Below are 25,239 nucleotides of genomic sequence, written 5' to 3' on the forward strand. Positions count from 1 at the left end.
TTAAATATCTCCATAGTTTTATATTTTCCAGAATGTCATATAGTTGAAGTCATACAATATGTAGCATTTTCAGATTGGCTTCTTTTACACAGCAATATTCATTTAAGTTTTCTCCATATATTTTGTGGCAGATAGACCATTTCTTTTTATTACTGAATAATATTTCATTGTATGGATGTTTGTTTAACCATTCACCTGTTGAAGGACATCACTGTTACTTCCAAGTTTTGATAATTATAAATAGTGTCGCTATAAGCATTTGTTTGCAGGATTTTGTGTGGACGTAAGTTTTCACTGCCTCTGAGTGAATACCAAGTATTGCGATTGGTAGATTGTATAGTAAGAGTATGTTTAGTGTTTTAAGAAGCTATCAAACTGCCTTCCAAAGTGACTGTACCATGTTGCAATGAATGAAAAAGAATTCCCTCAGCAATGAAGGAAAGTTCCTTTTGGTCCACATCCTAGTCAGCGTTTGGTGTTGCCCATGTTTGGATTTTAGCCATTCTACTAAGTGTATAGTGATATCTCATTTTTATTTTAATTTGCATTTCCCCGATAATATAGATGTGGAGCATCTTTTCATATGCTTACTTACCACCTGCATATCTTCTTTGAAGAGCTGTCTGTCAGGGTTTTTGGCCCATTTTTAAATTGAGTTATTCATTTTCTTACTGTGTGTGTGTGTGTGTTTGTGTGTGTGTGTGTGTGTGTGTGTGTGTTAACATCTTTATTGGAGTATAATTGCTTTACAATGTTGTGTTAGTTTCTGCTGTATAACAAAGTGAATCAGCTATACGTATACATATATCCCCATATCCCCTCCCTGTTGCGTCTCCCTCCCACATTCCCTATCCCACACCTCTAGGTGGTCACAAAGCACCGAGCTAATCTCCTTGTGCTATGCAGCTGCTTCCCACTAGCTATCTATTTCACATTTGGTAGTGTATATATTTCCATGTCACTCTCTCACTTTGTCCCAGCTTACCCTTCCCCCTCCCCGTGTCCTCAAGTCCATCCATTCTCTACACCTGCGTCTTTATTCCTGTCCTGCCCCTAGGTTCTTCAGAACCTTTTTTTTTTTTTTTTTTTTTTAGATTCCATATATATGTGTTAGCATACAGTATTTGTTTTTCTCTTTTTGACTTACTTCACTCTGTATAATATGACAGACTCTAGGTCCATCCACCTCACTGCAAATAACTCAATTTCGTTTCTTTTTATGGCTGAGTAATATTCTATTGTATATATGTGCCACATCGTCTTTATCCATTCATCTGTTGATGGACACGTAGGTTGCTTCCATGTCCTGGCTATTGTAAATAGAGCTGCAATGAACATTGGGATAAATGACTCTTTTTGAATTATGGTTTTCTCAGGGTATATGCCCAGTAGTGGGATTGCTAGGTCATATGGTAGTTCTATTTTTAACTTTAGTTTTTTAAGGAACCTCCATACTGTTCTCCATAGTGGCTGTATCAATTTACATTCCCACCAACAGTGCAAGAGGGTTCCCTTTTCTCGACACCCTCTCCAGCATTTATTGTTTGTAGATTTTTTGATGATGGCCATTCTGACCAGTGTGAGGTGATACCTCATTGTAGTTTTGATTTGGATTTCTCTAATGATTAGTGATGTTGAGCATCCTTTCATGTGTTTGTTGGCAGTCTGTATGTCTTCTTTGGAGAAATGCCTATTTAGGTCTTCTGCCTATTTTTGGATTGGGTTTTTTGTTTTTTTGATATTGAGCTGCATGAGCTGCTTGTAAATTTTGGAGATTAATCCTTTGTCAGTTGCTTCATTTGTAAATATACTCTCCCATTCTGAGGGTTGTCTTTTCGTCTTGTTTATGTTTTCCTTTGCTGTGCAATAGCTTTTAAGTTTCATTAGGTCCCATTTGTTTATTTTTGTTTTATTTCCATTTCTCTAGGAGCTGGGTCAAAAAGGATCTTGCTGTGATTTATATCATAGAGTGTTCTGCCTATGTTTTCCTCTAAGAGTTTGATAGTATCTGGCCTTATATTTAGGTCTTCAATCCATTTTGAGTTTATTTTTGTGTATGGTGTTAGGGAGTGTTCTAATTTCATTCTTTTACATGTAGCTGTCCAGTTTTCCCAGCACCACTTATTGAAGAGGCTGTCTTTTCTCCATTGTATATACTTGCCTCCTTTATCAAAGATAAGGTGACCATATGTACGTGGGTTTATCTCTGGGCTTTCTATCCTGTTCCATTGATCTATATTTCTATTTTTGTGCCAATACCATACTGTCTTGATGACTGTAGCTTTGTAGCATAGTCTGAAGTCCGGGAGCCTGATTCCTCCAGCTCTGTTTTTCTTTCTCAAGATTGCTCTGGCTATTCGGGGTCCTTTGTGTTTCCATACAAATTGTGTAATTTTTTGTTCTAGTTCTGTGAAAAATGCCAGTGGTAGTTTGATAGGGATTGCATTGACTCTGTAGATTGCTTTGGTTAGTGTAGTCTTACTGTGTTTTAAGAGTTCTTTGTATATTTTGGAATCAAGTCATTTCTCCAATATGTGCAAAGAATTTCTTCAGTCTTTGGCTTGACTTTCCATATTTTTAACAGTGTCTTTCACAGAGCAAAATTGTTTGCTTTTTTAAATTTTAATGAAGTGCAAGTTTGAATGATGAAGAGTTTTACATTTTTTAGTTTGTTTACATTTTTTCTTGTTCGAAGACATGATTGATGACTTTCAAGTTCTTTATATGCTCAGATAAAAGCCAGAAATCACCAATTTCTCTTTCAGTTTTTTAGAGTGCCCACGGTAGTTAGAAGTGGACTTATTTTCATAACTGAAAATAAAGCATTATCATTCCTATATTACTTTCTTATTCCTACTGAAACATAAAACCACAGATTTAGAGGCTTAGGACAACACAAATGTTTTATCCTATATTTCTAGAGGTCTTATGTCTACAATGGGTCTGCTGGATTGTCTTCTTTCTAGAGGCTCCAGTGAATGATTTGTTTCTTTATTTTCTACCTTTTACAGACTCTGCCTACATTCTTTGATTCCATTTTCAAAGTCAACTTCATGTTCCCTCCTCTCTGACCTCCTGCCCCCCTCTCACAAAGACTTTTGTAATTATAGTGGGCCCTTGTGGATAATCCCTGATAATCTCTGCATCTTGAGATCTTTAACTAAATTACATCTGCAAAGTTTCTTTTATCATGTAAGCTCACATACTCAGAGCTTCCTGGAACTAGGATGTCGTCATCTTGGGGGCCGGGCATTATTCTGTGTAACAGATGCCCCAAAAGATGCAGCTATTGTTAGTAAAGATGTTAACTCTCAAAACTTTAATAGTGAATTATAAAAGAATATGTTATCTCATTTGGTTCTCATTACTAAATAATGTCAACAAGATAATATGCTAATGTGTCACAGTAATTCTACAAATCTGCTTTGTCTATCTCAACTGACAGGTCACCTGATTTACCTGCTCTGCTTTCCACTTGTAATGCATATTTGAAAGAACTAATTTGTGTTTCTTGAATTTCATGTTTATACCTTATATGGACGTAAATATGCTAGGAAAAATGAAAGTAATGTCGACACCTTCTTATACGACCTGCCCAGTGCAGCAGCACTTGAGAAACCATTCTACAACTACTAGATAGTAAAAAACATTTTGAAGAAATGTTTGAGATTAAATTTATATAAGCTTACAACAAGAAACAGAAAGAGAAATTATTCTCTTCCAAGGTTATGAGTCATACCCAGGGAAATATGTGTAGGAATTCTAGAGGCTTATGAGATTGTTGAGAGTTGGTAAGGATTGAGGAGAACAGGTGAAGTCTTTCTGAGAGGTCATTTTAAGAGCTTTTGAAAATGGACGTACATTCAGTAGTTAGAGCAGAGGATTTGTTATCTGCATATGTAATTCATTCTTGGCGCTGGCAGTTGATAGAGTGGACAATATATTTATTTCTCTAATTTCATAATGCACACCTATAACGTGGCGACAACATATTAATCAATTCACAAGATTAAATAAAATACCATGTATGGTGTATATACCTGAGGTTCTGAAACACAGTAAACACTAATCAACACGTGTCATTATGATAATCTCACCGCTTTGCATCCCAATTTCATTCTTCAGTAGATGAAAATATGCATCTACTTGAGGGGACTTATTCCCCTTAGAAGTGGCAACACAGATTCTATAGGCACCTGTTTATTGGTTATTAGGGAGATACAGATCTTAATAAACCACCAGGGGGGTAAGAAGTTTGAATTAGCAAAGTTATTATATGGCCAAGTGTTATGTCCTCTAAATTGTGATATTTGCCTCAGGTTATAGCCTTTGAGGTGTTTGAAAATATATTTACATTCTATGACAACATATCTGCTTCTGACTTTCCCCAAAATATTTCCTGCACAAACAATCAAACACTAGTGATCTTTGTTCTCCTCCAGGGAGAATGTTCATCAAAACTTTTTTCCCTCAGGAAAGATGTTTATAGGTGTAATGACTAATGAGGCCTCCTTGGAAAATCTAAATTCTCAAGAGAGTCATGAGAATTGTTTGTATTGAACCAATTATAAAATACAACCTTTGGCAGATGCAAACTATTACATTTAGAATGGATAAACAATAAGGTCCTACTGTATAGCACAGGGAACTATATCCAATCTCCTAGGATAAACCATAATGGAAAATAATATTTAAAAAAAAAGAAGGTATATATGTGTATAACTGAGTCACTTTGTTGTACAGCAGAGACTGGCACAACACTGTAAATCAACTATGCTTCAATTTTTTAAAAAAAGAAAAAGAAAAAAACCCAAACTTTGCTCCCAAAAATGGAGAGAATAACAGCTTTATTATTCTCCATCATCATCAGAAAGTGAAGTAAACATTTTCAACTCTGGAATTTCTCACTATGGAGACTGTTATAAAGAGGAATAGTCTACTTTCTGTGGGATTGTCTGTAGGTTAAGGTTGAATCTTAAGGTAACAGCCAGAACTAACACCATCATATGTAGATGAGATATATTTGCACTGGTAGGTGGTTTGGGATAAGGATTATTGCAGTAGGATGAGGAGGCAGCAGATTCACCTGGGCTATGGTGAGAGAAAAATTATATCATGGATGTCTGTTTCTCTGAGCCAGAGTTTGTATTTAGTGCAGCTGAACTCGTAAATAAAGACATTCTCATGGGGAGCTCTTCCTAGCTGAGCTGTGAGCACAGGAATTCTGAATCTAGTTCCCATCGTTCTCCACATCATCTCCAACAATGTGACTAGGAATGGAGTCCAGAACTGGCACTAACGGAAAGGAGACAAAGAAAATGAGAGTCTCCTTGTCGAGGCTGTGGCCTCTGCATGTGGCTCTCTGAACTCAGCCACAGAGATGAAAGGACTTCACACACCTAGACGCAAGTATTGATGTGCAGAGTTGTTAAATAACTTATCCCAAAATCACTTAATGGAAAGATAAGGATAACTGTATGTAATTATGGATACTTCCACAAGTAAAATTTTCATAGCATTTGCTACTAATCTTGGTATCACTGAGTAACTAGCAATCAGCCTAAAAACAAAAGTCCTAGTGATAGTGTCTATGAGCAATATTTTATTGCCTTTCATGAAACAATGAAATAGTTAAGTGTGACTTGTAGTTATTTCTGAGGCATATTCTCCCACTTTATTCATGAGTGTTGGTATATATCATACTCTGATAGCATCCATCTTTTAGGAAAATGTTTTTCTGGTTCCATAATAGGATAGGATGAAAGCCAGTGCTTCTGGATTTTCTAAATCGACCATTGAGGTGGACATATATAGCAAAATTCTTTAGTGCAAGAAACATTTTTCAGAGTTTCCTGTGCTGTATGTTCAGTGGAAACCACTGCCCGGGTGAGGAAGTGATCTTACTGTTTTTTATTTCCATGAGTTGATGCACTTAAATTGCATCAATTAACAAATTGCACTGTCATTCAGCCATCAGTGCTTTTGTTTTCTTCTCTCTCCCATTGCTGTAACGGTATCAGTGTTCTGTGATATCTTAACTTTTATTTTTAGCTTTAATTTCAATTTGAATTTAAAAAGTAATATTAATATAATGGTAATCAAAATGAGGAATAAATGATTAATAATTGAAAATAGAAAATAACCACAATTGAAAGAAAAATAATCTGGGAAGTAAGATGGTGACGTATGACACAAATGTTCCTCATCAGTAGAAATAGGTTATCTTTATTTAAATTATTAAATTTTCAGTTTAGAGATTAAATATATTTTAATTATTGCTGATTGCTTTCAATAGTGTCTCAAAACATTATATATTCCTGATGTTTCTTACTCAATTCTAAGCTCTAGAAAATTAGTTTTGTAGCTAAATCTAATATCACATACTTAATACACTGTTACATAGAATCCTCCATCACTTGATCGTATGTATGGAAAATAAAATGTTGAGGACTTCATGTGAGCTTTTGCTCATAAAAAGACACCACCCCATCTTAACTGATGCTTCTCTCAGTTTCTTAGTTTAAAAACTTCAAAGCTCTGCCATACATTGAAACTGAGATTTCAAACTTACTTAAACAGTTCTTCCTCTTTTAATTAATAGAACTCCCTCTTTAGATTTCTCCAAATTGTAAATACAAAGCAGTTATTAACTATAAGATGCATTTAAGTGTTATATAATTTTTCTGTAGGTTTTCAGTACTCCAGTATTACAGACTGATTCCAATTTACCCTTAGAAAACAATATATTCTAAAGTGATTAGCTGAATTATTATAGTTTTTCAAATAAAATTATTGTCAAATTATTAACACCTAATGGTAAAAACTTTCTTTAAAGCAAAAATCCCAACTTTGCAAAACAGGATTTACGTATCAGCCTTCAGTGTATGTGTTCTTCATTGAATCGACACTCGTTCATTTAACAAAAACTGAGTGTCTTTTACATCATAGTGAACTATGGTGACCACTCAAAAAGACGAAATGATGTATATGATAATACATATTCCCAGGATACATTTTATATGGTAAATACAACATTTGAATTCAACTGAGTGGCTTTTTTTTTTTTTATCACACTTCTCACTATTTCATCTTTGACTATGTCCTAAAAAATAACCGGACATTTATAGTGATAATGTAATTATTTTTACAGATATCTTTGACCAATATTGCACATTTAATAGCAGTCCATAGCAACTCCTCATTCATAAAGAGTTAGTGCACAGAACAGCCTTGAATCCACCAAAGCAGAAAGGACCATGTCATCTTTACCCAGACTTTTACCTGAGCCTACCTAGAAAGGTTGAGCTGGCTGCCCGCCTTGTTCCTTATGGTAATTCTTTTTGTGTAAGCAAAGAGAGCTGTTTAACCAAGCAAGAAGTCAAGGCTCAGAACATCACAGGACTGTCCTGCACTTCAAGGCATCCCTTTGATCTTCTGTAAATAAGACAGTTGTCATTCGTTGGATAGTGAGCACCTACGCATGTGTCCAAGATGGATCTCACCATATTCTCCAATCGATATATGCCTTTATTACATCCAGAAAAAAATATACAATCATTGCCAATACAGTTTCATTACTCAGATCATCCTACTTGCATGGGTCTTAAAAAACAAAGACAATCATATATCTAAAGAAGAATAATTTTAGTACAAGTGAATTTAACTCACAATGTACTGTTTACAGGTATACATCATTTTATCATGATTTGCTTTATTGTACTTCGCACATACTGTGTTTTTACAAATTGAAGTTTTGTGGCAACCCTCCGTTGTCAGATGATGGTTAGAATTTTTTAGCAATAAAGTATTTTTAAATTAAGGTATATACATTTTTTAGACATAATGTTATTTTGCACTTCATAGACTATAGTATAGTGTAAACATAACTTTCATATGCACTGAGAAACCAAAAAAAGAATGTCTGACTCACTTTATTGTGATATTGGCTTTTTTGCATTGGTCTGGAACTGAACCCACAATATATCTGAGGTATGAACTGAACCCATAGTATACCCAAGGTATGCTGTATTATCTATGTGGAAAATTTGCTGTGACTATGCAAAGTAAAATGACATCTACCATGTGCGTTTAAATGCTATGTGGCTATGCTAAATAACAGAACATGATAAATTTATTCTCTTCTGTGTAGCTGATAAGGTCCAGCTGAAAAGTCTTTTTTTTTTTAATAGATCTTTATTGGAGTATAATTGCCTCACAATACTCTGTTAGTCTCTGCCGTACACCGAAGTGAATCAGCCACATGCACACACATGTCCCCATATCCTCTCCCTCTTGAGCCTCCTTCCCACCCTCCGTCTCCCACCCCTCTAGGTCGTCGCAAAGCACCAAGCCAATCTCCCTGTGCTATGCCGCTGCTTCCCACTGGCTAAGAATAGTCTTACTTTTGATGTCAGTTACACAAGGAAAAATTCTTAGAGTAGACCCTAAAATTGAGAGGAAAATCACTACATTGAATAGAGTTTTAAAATAGTTTTATGTATGAGCAATGGTAAATGTTTCATAACAAACTTTCTAAAGGGGGAGGAGGGAGCCTTATTTACAATTTGAAGCAATCAGTGTGTCATCACTATGCACAGAGTGGGCAAGGCAAGAGAAAATCAGTGCTAGTCAGCCAGAAAAAACCAGTTCCATCAAATGTTGGAGCTACAGTGGTCATCAAATATCCAAGTAATTCCCCATATTTACTAGCTCTCTTTAAAATTGGAATGACTACATATGACTGTTTCTGGCCTAAAAAGTGAGCAAAAGTAACATGAGTCATTTCCAAGCTAAAGGAGTTAGGAGCAGATATGCATCTTCATCTGTTTCCCTACTGTGATCCATTATGTTGATACTCATGTAAATATTGTTAAAGTAGTGAAATAATTAGTTTCTCTATAAGGAAACGGAAAAGCTGAAGTAGAGGATCAAGAATAAAATAACTGACTCTATTACTCCACAATATTATTTTTACACTATGGTAAATACTTTGTTCTTCCTTTATAAATGTGGTTCTGAAATATTTGCTACATTAAGACTGAAAATAATTGAAACAGAACAGAAATTAGTATGTGTTTCCTCTGAATTCTTTTGAATTAAATAACTTCAATTTTTATTAATTCTTTAGACTAATCTTTCTGTCATTCTTCTATCCTTGGCAGACTATCTTTAGATGTGACATGGGTCACATCTTGATAGGATTTCCACTCAGTGCAGAGATGGAAGTGTTCCTCTTCTGGATGTTCTCTCTATTTTCTGCCTTCAGCCTGCTGGGGAATGGCATGATCTCTGGACTCATCTCTGCATCCCAGACTGCACACCCTAGTGTAATTCTTCCTCTCTTACCTGTCATCATTGACATGTCCTATGCTTCCAACAGTGTCCCTGAGATGTTGGTAAACTTAGCAGACCTGAATAGAACCCTCTCCTTTGTTCCATGCATAATGCAGACCTTTTTATATTTGACTTTTGCTCACATGGAGTGCCTGACGTTCGTGGTGATGTTCTATGATAGGTTTGCGGCGATTTGTCTTCCCCTCCAGTACACTGTCATCATGAACTGGAGAGCGTGCACGGTCCTGGCCATCACTTCCTGGACATGTGGGTTGATTCTGGCTCTGGTACATGCAATTCTCCTTCTAAGGTTGTCCTTCTGTGAGTCCTCGGAAGTGGACCATGTCTTCTATGAAATCCTACCTGTCCTCAAACTGGCCTGTGCTGACCCATGGATCAGTGAAGCTGTCACCTTTGCTGCCTGTGTATTCGTCTTAGGCGCCTTTGCTTGGTGCTGGTCTCCTATTCTAGCAGCCTCTGGACCATCCTGAGGATCCAGTCAGGAGAGGGCTGAAGAAAAGCCTTCTTTCTTCACCTGCTCCTTCCACCATGGTGTGGTTGGGCTTTTCTTTGGCACTGACATGGCACTGATACGGTCCCCGTACTCTAGTCAAAGAGGAAATAAGAGAAAAAGCTGTTATTGTTTCACAGTCTCTTCAGTCCAATGCTGAACCCCTCATCTACAGCCTCAGGAATGCCTAGGTGAAGGGTGCTTCATGGAGGGAACGGCAGAAGAGGTCCATGTGAGGGGTGGATAGAACTTTTGGCTAAGTAGAGCCTTCTTCCTTTGGGATGTGGTCGGAGGATGACTTCAAGGTCAGAAAAATTACCTAACAGCAAAATTTGATAAGAGAATCTGAATTGTCCAAGACACTACCTGAAAATAGGAAAAATTTTGATGTGCAAGTTTCATCTCTGGTGTTAAGCATTTTTGTTCAGAGATGAGACATCTGGATTATCAATATGCTTAAAGCCATAAAAATCTAAAGAGCACAATTTTTTCAAGAAATGGATTAATAGCTTATTTTTTAAATTCTTGTTGTTTAATTATTGAAACAATGTCATTACACTAAGTAACCAATTCAATCATAAGCATTCACATTGCCTGGTAACAAGTGTTATTTTTCAGGGAAATGAACACCCAGAAGGAAAATCCCTGGCAGCAGAATGTTACTCAATACATACAATCATTGCAGAACTAAATGTCTCTACAGTATCAGTTATGAGTCAAGTGAAGACAGAACTGGGATTCACTGTTGGATAGTGAATAATTTCCAAGTCCTCTGACAAGAGTTGAAAAATACTTAGTATTGACCAAAAAAAGATAACACTGTCTCATAACCCATTATAGAAATGTTTCCATCCCTCCTTTACTTCTGCTTTCATTTTTACCTCTCACCTACATTCTCTTTTAGTCTCCCATTTATGTTTTACAACATGCGTAATTAAAGGCAGATTTATTCTCTAATTACCTCACTTTCCTACTATTTTTATATCTCTTAACAAGGTTTTCCCTGAAGCTTCTGCCTTTTTATTTTCCAGACTAGCAGAGTACTTTCAGGCAATAATATTTCACTTTATTATGTCTCTCAACCATTAAAAAAATAAAAAGTTAAATAGTAAACAAATATATAGTGAAATATAGTAACATACTAGAGACTTGACTTCTTGATGGGCAAAGGTAAACCACACTAATGATTATGCATGGAGTGGGACTTCCAGAAAATGTGATGCAAAATGACCATTACTTCTAAAACAAACTTTCCACTCCTGGATGAGTTTTTTTCCCTCATGAAACCAAATTATTAAAACCCCTTTTTTTGAGTAATCTTGTAACTACTATATTTTAATTAAAATTTTCAGTGCAGGGAAAAGATTTTCTAGATTCACATTAAAAATAAATTAGTACGTGTCTTGACTATACCAAAATAGCTGGTATTAGATTTACCCTCCCACCATTTATAGCTATACAATCTCAACAACATATAGAAAACAACTTTTGTCAATTGTTGAAGAAATGGAGGGGATGCATATGAGGTGAATACATTGGCCCAAACTCTCCCAGGAAGGCATTTTCCTGGACTTTGTCCAGGAATATGGAACCCAAGGAGGGATCAGTGGTCTTGGTGACCAGAGGAAGCAGTGATTAGAGTTCAAGGCTGCTAGATCAGTTAGGAATTGGGGGTCAATGTCCCATATGAGGAGAGCAATAGAGAGAGAATCCTAGAAATATTCATGTTAAAATGTCATTTGTTTCCTGAGTTAACTCCCTAGCTATGTGAAAATGGGCTAAGGAGAGACCTAGCAGAAAGCAGCAGCAGCAGCTGGAAGACTGAAAGAAGAAAAAAAACTCACAAATTCCTGGGAAGATGTTAGAGTTCAGATCCAGCCAGAATGGGAAGAGATTGGTCAAAAGCAAACAGAACAAAACAAAACTTAGAAACTCAGATGGGGCTCTAGAAATTCCATGTCTTGGGAGAATTCCCATGTCCTGGGATTAGGGGCTATGTTACTTACCATAACACAGCTTAAAACTAAGCCTTAAGAGGAGCAAGGTGATCTTCAAGTAGTCTAACTGCTCTCCAGAAAAAAAAAAATCTCAAAAGTCTTGAGAGTTTCTATAGCATATTATCCATAACTTCAGCATTTAAGAAAATCCCTAAACATGCAAAAAATGATTGATAAGAGATAATAAGTTACTAGGAAAAAACTCACAGATCATTCAGATATTGGAGTTAATAGAAAAGGATATTAAAATATTTATAATTGATATAAAGGAAATAAAGGAGAGAATAGATGACAACATGTATTCTTTTGATTGAAAATAAGAATCTGATTTTAAAAGTCTAGTTACCATTCTAAATCTTTCCATAAAAGAAATCTGACAAATAACTCATTAGATGTATTTTACAGAAGACAGGCTACAACTGATGTCAAGATTAGTGAAGTTAAAAACAGTTCAATATATATAGCCAAACTAAAGAGAGAAAAAAATAAAGAACTCAAGAGGGCAAAATGGAGTTGTAAGAAAGAGTCAAAAGGTCTAACATACATGTAATTGGAGACTCATAAGGAAAAAAGAGGAAAAAATGGGACAGGTGACTTGAAAAAAAATGATGACAAGAAGTTCTAAAATCTGATAGGCAATATCAACACACCAATTTAAGAAACTCGGGAGAACTCAAACAGAATAAATATAAGTAAAACTTCACTGAGAAATATATTAGTCAAACTGCTGGAAATGAAAGGTAAAGAAAAAACATTACAACTGGCCAGGAAAAAAAAAAGTCCATTACTTTCAAGGGAACAGCAATAAGATTATAGCTGACTTCTTAACAAACATCATGGAAGACAAAATAAAATGGAATACCATCTTAAATTACTGAAATTAAAAACTGTCAACATAGAATTCTATACACAGCAAAGCTGATCTTTAAAAATGAATTCTCTAAACAGAAAAAAAGGAAACTTGGAATATTAGGAAGAAAGAACATGATAAGAAAAATTATGAGTAAATTCCATAGGCTTTCCTTATCCTCTTGAGTTTCTCAATTATGTTTGATGGTTCAAGCCAAAATTATAGCTTTTTTGGGTACTTTTCTAAATTTCTGTAGAGGAAATATTGAAGAAAATTACAAATTGGAGAGAGTAAAGAGATGCAAAAGGAGATAATATTTCTATACTTCATTCAAACTGGTAAAAAAATGACATAAATTGACTGTTATTATATATATATATGTATACACACATATATATAATATAATATCTAGACAAAGCACTAAACTATAAAAAGCAACCAAAAAGCTAGACAAAGAAATACACTAAAAACACTATAGATAAATCAAAATGGAATTCTAAAACAATATTCAAGTAACCCACAGGAAAAATAAAAAGTAGAGAGTTGAGACTGAAAACAAAACAAAAGTAAGACTTAAGCCCTAAAGTATCAATAATTAGATTTAATATAAATGGTCTAGATGCATCAATTTAAAGACAGAGAATGACAGTGTATTAAAAAGCATGACCCTTACTTCTGTTTCTTGAATGCTGTCTATGAGAAACTCACTTCAAGTTTAACAACATAGGTGGGTGGACTTAAAGAATGGAAAAAGATATATCATGTAAACATTAATGGAAGGAAAGCAGGAGTAGCTATATTAATATGAGATAAAGCAAAGAAAATTTTCAGAAACAAATAGGAACTTTACATAATAAAAAGTTTAATCCACCAAGTAGACATAGCAATCCTAAATGTGTATCACCAAACAAAAGAGCTTCAAAATATATGATGCAAAAATGTAGACAAATCCACACATGGTTAGAGACTTCAGCACTGCCATTTCAAAAACTGATAGAACAACTAGAGAGAAAATCAGCAAGAATATGGAAGAACTCAACAGCTCCATCAACAAAAAGAATCTAATAGTCATTTATAAAACATTCCATAAAATTTATAGAACAACAGCAGAATGCACATTCTTTTCAAGTGCTGACAGAACAGATAGATCTATTCTAGCCTGTAAAAACACCTCACCAAATTTAAAAGAAATAATCATATGGAGTAAATTCTTCAACCACAATGGAATCAAACTAGAAATCAATATAAGAAAGACAGAAAAATCTCCAACACTTGGAAATTTTAAAATACACTTTAAAAAAACTTATAAGTCAAAGAAGAAGTCTCAAGAGAAATAAAGAAAATATAGTGAACTGAATGAAAATAAAAACACAACATTTCAAAGTTCAGAGAGGGAAACATACCAATAAATGTGTACATTAGGAAAGAGGAAAAGTTTCAGATGAGTAATAGATGTCCTTATCTCAAGAACCTAGAAAAAGAAGAGCAAAATAAATTCAAAGCAAGCAGAGGGTGGGAATTAATGAAGATTAGAACAGAAAACACTGAAATTTAAAACAAAAAAAAAATCGGTAGATCAGTGAAGCAAAGAGCTGTTTCTTTTAACGAATCAATAAAATTTAGAAACCTCTAGCAGGATTTATAAGGAAAAGACACAACCTAAAAATATCAGAATGAAACAGGGCATCACTGCAGACATCAAAGGATAATAAAGGAAATTATAAACAACTCAACACACATAAATTTGACCACTTAGACAAAATGGAACACTTCCTCAAAAAAAAACAATCACAACTCACCCGATATGAATAGACAATTTGCATAGCACTATAACTATATAATATGAATTAAGAAAATTTAATTCATAATTTTAAAATTACCAAAAATCAAATTTAGGAAAGCGAAGACTTATGTTTACACAAACACACCCCGCCCCCCAAAAAAGACCCTGTACATGTATGTTTATAGCAGCTTTTTTGGTAATAGCTCAAAACAATCCAGATGTCCATCAACAGGTGAATAGTTAAACTGGGGTACATAGAATACTGCTCAGTAATACAAAGGAGCAGACCACTGATACGTGTATCAACCTGGTTGAATCTCCAGAGAATTACGCTACGCGGAAAAAAAAAAAAGCCAAGCACAAAAGATTATATACTAATCACACTGTATGATTTCATTTATGTAACAATTTTGAAATATCAAAATCATAGAAATATAGAACAGATTTGTGGTTAAGGACATAGTGGGTGTGGGAGGGAAGTTGATGTGGCTAGAAAAAGGCAACATGAGAGATTCATGAAAATGAATCTGATGAAAATGTTATTGTGCACCTTGACAATATAATGATTATGATATTGTATCATGGTTTTGAGAGATGTTACCAGAGGGGAAGCCACATTCTGGAAAAAGATATCCTCAGTACCTATATTCAACAAAATGCTTACGTCCAGACTCTCTAAAGAATGCTTACAAATCAACAAGAGGGAAAAAAAAAAACCCTCAAAAATTGGGCAAAAGATTTGAACAGGCACTTCATACAAAAGGATATCCAAAAGGTCAATCAGCATATGATAATGTGTTCAATACAATTACTCATCAATAAAATATAAATAAAATCACAGAGAAATACCACAATGGTTAAAATTACAAAATTAATATCAAGTGCTGGTAGGAATATAAAATTATAAATCCACACTGGAAAACTGTTTGGCAATATCTACTAAAAATAAATCTGTGCCTATCCTATGGTTTGGTAATGCTGTTCCTTGGTATATACCCAGTGAAAACATGTATAAGAATATTCATAGAAACTTAAGTTACAATAGCCAAAAACTATAAATAACCCAAATGTCCATGAACGGTAGAATAGATGAATGAATTTTGGAACCTTCATATTGAATATTACACAGCAGAAAAAAGAATGAGCTTCTGATACCCAAACAACGTGGGTGAATCTCAAAAACATTATATTGGGTCAAAGAAGCCAGAGACAAAAGCATCCATAGTGTGTAATTTATTTATATGAGATTCAAAAACAGGCAAAACTAATCTATGTGATGGAAGTCAGAATAGTGGTTACCTCGGAGTAGGAAAGTGATTTCTAGCAATGAGGTGGTCACAGGAATTTTCTCTTGTGATGGAGATGCTCTATACTTTTGTCTGGATGGTGCTTACACACGTGTATTGATACATGAAAATTCATTGAACTATACATTTAATAATTTATAGATGTAGCACTTGGAACTTTTGACTGGCAGACCACGTGGATCTGAAGGTATCTCTGGTAGATAAAGATGTCTCTGGTAAGCCCCAATGGGTGAATCATGGGACAGGCCACAGGCACTCTGCATCAAGGCTTTCCATCTCCAGCAGAAGACAATACACCTTTCTCAACACCGTTCCTCACATATTGCTGAGACTTGGGAGAGACTATTCATAGAGTATCAAGTTACTACAAATCCAGAGTTGCCTGTCTTGAACTGAGATGCTATCAGACCCACCAAATTATAGGAGAGAGTGATCACAGCAATCATGCATCATATACTGAATGTGGTATAACTTAGGACAAGAGCATGTGCAGAAGACAAAGTAAGTTGGATGGACAGTTGGCCCAGATCCCCATATCACCTATATCACTGACGCTTCTCTCTAATGTATGTATGTATTTTTGTGTATGTGTGTGTGCACACGTGTGTATTATCTCCAAGAGATTTCCTACAACCAGTTGACAATTTAGGAAGAAAGGCCTGATACAAGGATGATTTGTCTAGATATATTGGTGCAATATATGTAACACTCAGGTGGGGGGCATTAAAGGTAATTAATGAGGTTAAACTTGTCATTGCCCATAGCTAGCCATTCAACTATTCCTCTACCTTGTGGGGAGAAAAGTTTCCTGAGATAAGAATATTCATGGACTCCTGAAAAATGGCAAATGGGTTGATTGGCTGATAATGGATCTGGAAGGAGGACAGTTGGAATATTGGGTGAATGGAGGTATGGGAAAAAGATGTGGGATGGTACACAAAGTGTATGAATCTGTACATCCCATATTCATGCCAACCAGAGACGTCATTGCAGAAGAGGCATTAAACAACCAGGTATAGCCAGTAAGTGTCAGGCAGCCTCTGCTTTCAGCCACTCCAGTGATTACACAGTGAGCACACAAATGCATTAGGCATGGTAACAGAGAGGGGGACTTTGCACCAGCACAGTCTGCACCTCACCAAGGCTGCTTTACTGTGCTGAGTATCTGTTCTGTTAGCAGCAAAGACCAATGCTGGGTCCTCAATATGGTACCTTCCTCTTAAGGAGACCAATAAGTCAGTTGGTGGCATGCTGATTCCTTCCACCCTACAAAAGGCAATAATTCACTGTGAGTGCAGATGATACACATCACAAGTATGACTTTCCCTTTCTTGTGTGCAGTATCTTGATTAGTACCTTTGTTGGAGGGCCATTAGATTATCTGATTTCTGATACGGTTTCCCACATAGTATCATCTCAGTCCAGTAGGCCCATTTCACAGCAAAGGAAGTGACAAAGGGCAAATGACCAAGGGATTCACTGGTTCCAACACATATTGTATTGCTCAGAACTTGTAGACCTGATAGAAATTGTAACCTGACACACAGATTTAAGGCAGTGGATTGTTGATAACACCCTGAAGAGTTGGAATACTGTATTCCTTCAGTATAGACTGTGATAGTAGTATTTGCCTACTCTGATAGGTAGAATACATATAACCAGCCCCACCATAAGGGTAAAGAGGACAGGAGTGGGCCCTCTGCTTTTACAGAGCTCTATCTTTCCCATAAGTGCAGGTCCAGAAATTATCAAAAAGGGAAATTTTTCAAAAGTAAGCTTCACTCAGCTCTTGTGCCTTATTCATTCATCCTCTAGACAGATCAACAAGCTGCAGGGCATGTCTAACGTGAAACCCTAACAGGGTGCCCACACATTTCCAGATCTGTGCTCAAGGATGTAGCTTCTGAGTTGCTATCTAAAATGATTTAATGGTTATTACCTTTGAATACAAGTTTATTCTCCTATAAGGTTCACGGCAGCTGGGAAACAAGACTATGTACACTAAAAGAAATATGGCTTTGGGAATTAATGTCAAGTTTCACGGTCAGACAATAACCAGGGATGAATCTCTGCATCTCCTGAGTGCCTCTTGAATGTTTGGGAGCTGGAACAACATAAAAATTCATGAAACTATAATAAATTCCTGTATTTGGGTACCTGTAATATTCATGGGGTCACCAGAGTATAACTTAATATGTGTGTATCCTTTTAATTATGAAGGTATTTCCTGTTCTTATCTTAACCTCTAAAGGTCTTGCTATTTCTCTGGCTACCTCAGAGACAGACTGCCAATCCTCTTCAGTCTCAGAAGGGGAACAGTGGTTGGCTTCTTTATGTCTCTATAGGGAGCACACTGGTGTAAGTGAGACCTACTGTCTCATGCCCTACACAAAGCCCTTATGACAATTGAGAAGGTGCCCTGTGGAGATAAATGAATAAAGTCTTCTCTTCTCTTAGGCAACATGAAAAGCCAAGATCCTTCCTTGGCAGTTCTCAGAGGAGGAGCAAGCCTTCCAGCACCATCAGGAAATTTAGCCACACCAGGTACGTTTGCTTTTTCTGCATGAAGATTTTGTGAGGTCCTTACACAAAAATCATCCGTAGATACACAAGTTTCTTAATTACTTTTGTGAGTTCTGGTCAAATATATTTTAACATCATTTTCATTGCCTGTTAGCTTTCACTGTCACTCTTTAATATCATGCAAAAGTATATTTTCATTAATGCTCAAATTTTTCTCATTGATAGTATAAATAGTAGGCTGAGTAAAAGATACTATTAAGCAATATATCAATATGTTAATATAATCAGTATATGAATGGTTTTGTTTTTTTTAATTTATTTATTTATTTTTGGCTGTGTTGGGTCTTCGTTTCTGTGCGAGGGCTTTCTCCAGTTGTGGCACGCGGGGGCCACTCTTCATCGCGATGCGCGGGCCTCTCACTATCGCGGCCTCTTGCTGCGGAGCACGGGCTCCAGACACGCAGGCTCAGTAGTTGTGTCTCACGGGCCCAGTTGCTCCGCGGCATGTGGGATCTTCCCAGACCAGGGCCCGAACCCGTGTCCCCTGCATTGGCAGGCGGACTCTCAACCACTGCACCACCAGGGAAGCCCTGAATGGTTATTTTTTACTGGTAGCTATTTTTAAGGTAACAAGATAAGTGTGTACGACTTTCTGGTAAATGTTTAATATTAATCAAAAAAGTCCAGTACCTTTTTATTTTAAAAACTAGGCTTAAAGTACCATATGTAGAGGGAAGTCAAATATCTAAATATATAAGGACAAATATTCAGTTATTGGATAAGTGTACAAATAGTTATGTATTTATGTACAGTATTATGAGACCAGAGTCTAAGCAGTTAGTATGAGTTCAGAGTTCCTATCATTGATAGCTCCACCCTCAGAACAATGGTAGGTATGTAATAGGAAATCAATAAATACCAAATTATTTTATTTTCAAACTTCTGGACCTGACAGTTATCATTGGAATAGCAATAGGGGAGTAACAAGGCAAATGGGATGATTTTTAAATGGGTTGATAATTTTATAGCCATTTAAATTGAGAATTACTGCTCACTCTTGCTCTCTTCAAGACAAGATGATTTTACATTAAAAAATGGGAATAAAATTTAAGCAAGGAGGGCAATATCATGTTTATACGTACATTCTAATTGTGGAATCATAGAGTAAGAAAGATGATTTAGTTCAATCTCTCAAGGAATTTAAAGACCGCTTTGCAGCATCCCTCACAAAAGTCCTCTAGCTATTGCCAATCACGTGCAGAGACAGTATCTAAAACTGGGTATTTCTAGAGTGTTTATCAATATTGAGTCAAAATCTAACAAAGTTACTGAATCTGTTTTTGTGTTTAGATAAACAATACAGTACAAATCTATTCAATCATTCATATAAATGTTCATCTAAGTATTTTGTAAAACCAAATATGAAAAAATAGATTTTAGGCTGAAAATAAGTCATTATATTTGAACAAGAAGAGATTTTGTGCAATATTAGTTGTGGAGGTGACAACAGATGCAGGAGTAGAAAGTGTGTTTTGACAGGCAGGTGAGAGGTTAATGGCTAATGGTGTATCTGGGAAATGGTACATCTACCTTTAGTATACCCTGTCCTTGATGAGCCCTTCCAAGTCGAGATTTAGACGTATTGCAGCTTGAGGACTTTAGCATGTGTATCAGTTAAGGGTCATGGTTTTTGAAAAAAGAACAGAAGTAACTCTAATATGAGCAAAGAAAAGCAGAATTTATTTGAAGGATATGAGGTATCTCACTGAATGAAACAAAAACTATGTATTCTATTAACATGTGGCAACATAGTCATTGGGTTGGCCAAAAACTCTGTTCGGGTTTTTCGTACTGTCTTAACATGTTACGGAAAAACCCGAACGAACTTTTTGGCCACACCAATATTTTGAAAAATTAGCCTCTGCTAAGAACTTAACAACAAGAAAGGAAATATATGTATATATGTGTGTATGTGTATATATATTTTAGGGTTACCAAATAAATTCTTTTTTAAAAAAATTTGTTTTATTTATTTATTTATTTTTGGCTGCGTTGGGTCTTTGCTACTACCTGCAGGCTTTCTCTAGTTGCGGCGAGGCGAGCGGGGGCTACTCTTCATTGCGGTGCGCGGGCTTCTCATTGTGGTGGCTTCTCTTGTTGCGGAGCGCGGGCTCTAGGCACGCAGGCTCAGTAGTTGTGGCTCGCGGGCTCTAGAACACAGGCTCAGTAGTTGTGGCACACGGGCTTAGTTGCTCCGCGGCATGTGGGATCTTCATGAACGAAGGCTCAAACCCATGTCCCCTGCATTGGCAGGTGGATTCTTAACCACTGCACCACCAGGGAAGCCCCAAATAAATTCTTTAAACGTTCATTTAAAAACACAAAAATTCACTGAAAGTGTCTCTGAACACTTTTTTATACCACAGAAAGGTATAGTTGACATAAATCTATTTTCAAAGACTTCTCTTTAACCATGGACATTAACTGAATTTCCTGTGTCATAGGGATATGGGAGACAATATGACATGTATCACAGAGTTCACCCTACTGGGATTTCCCCTTGATGCAACGATTCAGATGCTTCTCTTTGGGCTCTTCTCTCTGTTCTATGTCTTCACCCTGCCGGGGAACGGGGTCATCCTGGGGCTCATCTCACTGGGCTCTAGACTGCACTGTACTTCTTCCTCTCTCACACCTGGCCATCGTTGACATAGCCTATGCCTGCAACACCATGCCCTAGATGCTGGTAAACCTCCTGAGTCCTGACAAGCCTATCTCCTTTGCTGGCTGCATGACACAAAGCTTTCTCTTTTTGACATTTGCTGTCACAGAATGTCTTCTCCTGGTGGTGATGTCCTGTGATCACTGTGTAGCCATCTGCCACCCCCTCTGGTGCTCTGCCATCATGATCTGGAGAGTCTGCATCGTGCTGGTGGTGATTTCCTGGACCACTGGAGTCCTTCCGTCTTTGATTCTTCTAGTGTTACTTTTACCCTTACCCTTCTGTATATCCCAGAAAATCAATCACTTTTTCTGTGAAATCATGGCTGTTCTCAAACTTGCTTGTACAGATACACACATCAGTGAAACTGTGGTACTGGCTGGAATGATTTCTGTGCTAGTGGGACACTTCTTCTCAATTGTAATCTCATATATGTGTGTCCTCTGTGCCATCTTCAGGATCCAGTCTGGGGAACGTCAAAGAAAAGCCTTCTCCACCTGCTCATCTCACCTCTGTGTGGTTGGACTCTTTCACGGCATAGCCATTATCATGTATATTGGACCTAGATATGGGAACCCCAAGGAACAAAAGAAATATCTTTTCCTGTTTCACAGATTTTTCAATCCCATGCTCAACCCCCTTATCTATACTCTTAGGAATTCAGAAGTAAAGAATGCCTTGAAGAGAGTGCTGGGAATAGAGAGAGCTTTATGAAAAGATGGTGGTATCAGTGTTGACAGTGACCTAGGAGGATATTACCTTAAGAGGTCCCAAACCCAACTCAGCATAAGATTATCTAAGACTCTTATTAAAAATAGAACTGTCTCCTGACCCACCATTAGATCACTGATTGAGTAGATGTAGGAAGTATTTTGTAGAAATCTATGCCTTTAAATATTATCATTGTCCAAATATTATCTATAGCAAATTGTGATGCTATTGGATGTTATAGACCAGTATTTGGAAGCGACAGATCTAGAATAATACTATTTATAATTTCTTCATCAAGCTATGTTCCAGCCCCATATCTCCCAAAATGTTTTCCTCAAATCTCTAGCCCCTTAAGAGGGCTTTAAAAATAAATTCTGTGGTCAAATAAGTTTGAGAATTATTACATATTAAATGTCTCATTTTAGGGGACTCACAATTCATATTATCATACAGTAAAAACTGTAAAAATTCCTATGGTAAATAAAGAATTCTATTGCAACTTTTAGCCAGTGTTTTCCAAACTTATTTGGTCACATGAAATTATTTTCATAACACTTAATTAGAAGTTTACTAGAACAGGAGATCTTGATACTGATTGACTCATTGTGAATATTTCCTGTAACCATCCTCTAGAGCAAAATGATTTTTTGTTCCTGCAAAGTGAGCCTCTAAAGAGGATGTAGGTCTAAACACAGTACCCTAGATCAGCCTGTGAGGGTCTGTGCTCTCTTTGGATACAGAAAGTGAGGGTCACTATCCCTACTCTTCAATGTTGGATCATCTGGAGAAAATTAATCCAACTCTCTGCTTTGTCTTGGATAAGTATTCCAAGATACATCTCAGGGGATGACCTCATTCAATTTAAAAAATTTATTCTGTATACATTTTCCTACTTACCGACTGCATGAAATCAATCTATTTTTCTGTCTCAAGGCTTTAAAGAGAAAACCAGGTTTCTCAAGGGAATCTGGAAGGATTTGCAAAGTCGATCACCTACATAGTATATAAGCTTTAGAAAAGTTTAATCGTTGTGTTTAGAAAATAGAGACACGGGAGAAGTTCTGTAAGAGAATGTTCACAGGAACAGGTGCACGATGAATATGATGGATAAAAAGGAAATGAATATAAAATAGAATGCCCAAGGGGCTAGTTGATCCTTTGGAGATTAAGAACAAAACAAAATAGGGAAGGTACATTATTTATTATTCATCGGTTATTCTTGCAATGAAAAAATCTCAAATTATAGCCACACAAACAAGAATTTCCTGACACTCTATATGAAATGCCATATACATTACTAGAATCTCAAAAGACAAAGGGTTAAGTGAGGTGTTTATGCAGTTATGAAAATTTCCTCCTAATGAAAAATATTCTATGTATTTTGTGGCTAAATACATAGACAAAACTTTAAGAATTTTTTTTCCTACTGCTGGAAGAAAATAACACTGTTTTTAAGGGATATAAAGTAAATTATATCTTTTGCAAATTATGGTTTTTTTAAATGTTATCTTGGAATAAAGTCAGGTCTCAACTACTTGAAAAGCAATAAAGCTTGGAGATAAGTAAAAGCTTCTAAGCACAGTTATAAAAATGTTTTGGTTGTAAATTAAACCCTGGAGTAAACTGAAGAAGTAAGTTCTATCAAAAGCTTTAATGGAGTTAAGCCCTGCTGAACAATTAAGAATTTGGGGGATTAAGAGAAACTACTTAATTGCACCAGAGTGTTTTATATTATTGAACAAATATCATCATTTCTTTTTAAAATTTTTTAAAAATTAATTAGTTAATTAATTTTTAGCTGCATTGGGTCTTCGTTGCTGTGCAAGGGTTTTCTCTAGTTGTGGTGAGCGGGGGCTACTCTTCCTTTCGGTGCATGGGCTTCTCACTGCAGTGGCTTCTCTTGCTGTGGAGCACAAGCTCTAGGCACGCAGGCTTCAGTAGTTGTGGCATGCGGGCTTCAGTAGTTGTGGCTCACGGGCTTAGTTGCTCCCCGGCATGTGGGATCTTCCCAGACCAGCGCTCGAACCCGTGTGCCCTGGGAAGCCCTCATCATTTCAATAAAGGGATCAGTGTTCTTGTTTAATGTTTAATGGGGTTAATGTTTAGTCCTTAATAAAGTTTATACTTAATTAAGTCAGAAAATAGTGTTCTAACCTCTCAGTTAACCATTTCTATGGGAACCCTGATGATCAGACTATGAAATCACAATTTGAGCATCAGTGTTTATCTGGTGTGGGGCTTCCTCATTGGGAGTTATGGTCACTGAAGAACTGACTGCCCCTCACAAAACTCACGAGATAATCATGGTTAACCTGGATGCCAATTTGAACCTTATAATGGAGGATATTTCTTCTCAGGAAAAGGAGTACCTATACCCATTATCCAAGATTCCCCAATTTGCCTCTCAAAAATCTGAGAAATGAATAAAAAATAAGGACATGGCTCAATGAGCCTAGAATCAGAGCAAATGCAATTGAATAATATTGAAGGGTATTTTCTAAAACTAGAATAAATTTCCCCCCCAATAGATCACAGTTCTCATAATCAGAAACCAGGTGTCTACTAAATGAAGTTTCTGTGACTTGGGCTGTGCTCAGTAAGCAAATTCTGCCTCTTTAATTTCCCAGTTTTCAGGATTCCAAATCAAACATTGAACTTCTGACCTTTTAACACATAATTACTCCAGAAATACAGTTCATAATATTTTACAATTGTAATTTTCCATAAATTCCAAGCCTGTCATGACTTTCTGAAAACAGGTTCATCCTTGACTTGCATATTTATTTCATCAATTAAAAGCCACCAATTTGCAAACCAATTATTAAGATAATTTAATTTGGGAGGTGTTTATATTATCAATGTGTTGATTTTTATTTATTCTACTTTCAAATGGAAATTACGTTCAAATCCTAGTCGACCTTGCTATAACCATAATGGTTATAGATGCAGGTTAAAAGAAGATCAGTGATTACAGAAAATGCCTGGTGCTGACAAAAAATGTCCAATGCTGACAGATAATATAAATATTTGAGAACATACTTATTGCAATTAAAAGCTGACTGTATTATGTATGTTATTTTCCTTCATATACATTTATGTTTTGTATATGTTTATGTTTTACTCTGACCACTTTTAGAAGTTGTCCACAAGTTAAGAGTTATGTCACCTTGATGTGTGACCAAAAAAACCATGTAATTTTGAAATGATGCATTTTCCTACGGTTAAGTTTGTTTGGTATCATAAATGTTTATATTTAATTTATTATTGTCTTTGTTCAAATTTTTTTACTTTTTATGACCTATGGTCAAATGAACATAGAAAACTATGTTTTCGTTTTGAAACTAAACATGTGAAAACAATAGTCCTAAACTATTGTTTTCACAGTATTTCAGTTTTTCTTTTATGTGTTAGTTTCCTGATTTCCACATTTTCTGCAGGTCACATGGAACATGAAAGAGAGAGAGAGAGAGAAAGAAAGAAGGAAAGAAGGAAGGAAGGAAGG

At 36.1% G+C, this 25,239-nt stretch overlaps 1 protein-coding gene and 1 pseudogene across 2 annotated transcripts; both read left to right on the forward strand.

Annotated features, from left to right (window-relative positions):
- Positions 1-729: 729 nt before the first annotated feature.
- Positions 730-13,008, forward strand: LOC309632712 (olfactory receptor 2A5-like; annotated as a pseudogene). Its single transcript has one exon. The product of its transcript is annotated as an olfactory receptor 2A5-like (transcript).
- Positions 13,009-18,901: 5,893 nt separating this feature from the next.
- Positions 18,902-25,192, forward strand: OR2A7 (olfactory receptor family 2 subfamily A member 7). Its single transcript, XM_082400497.1, is given in 3 exon segments — positions 18,902-20,977; positions 20,982-21,041; positions 21,045-25,192. Coding segments are annotated over 3 exon segments (921 nt in total). The 5' UTR covers positions 18,902-20,812; the 3' UTR covers positions 21,741-25,192.
- The last annotated feature ends 47 nt before the right edge of the window (positions 25,193-25,239 follow it).

Source organism: Balaenoptera borealis (assembly GCF_965194805.1).
Source record: "Balaenoptera borealis genome assembly, chromosome: 7".
NCBI lineage: Eukaryota > Metazoa > Chordata > Mammalia > Artiodactyla > Balaenopteridae > Balaenoptera > Balaenoptera borealis.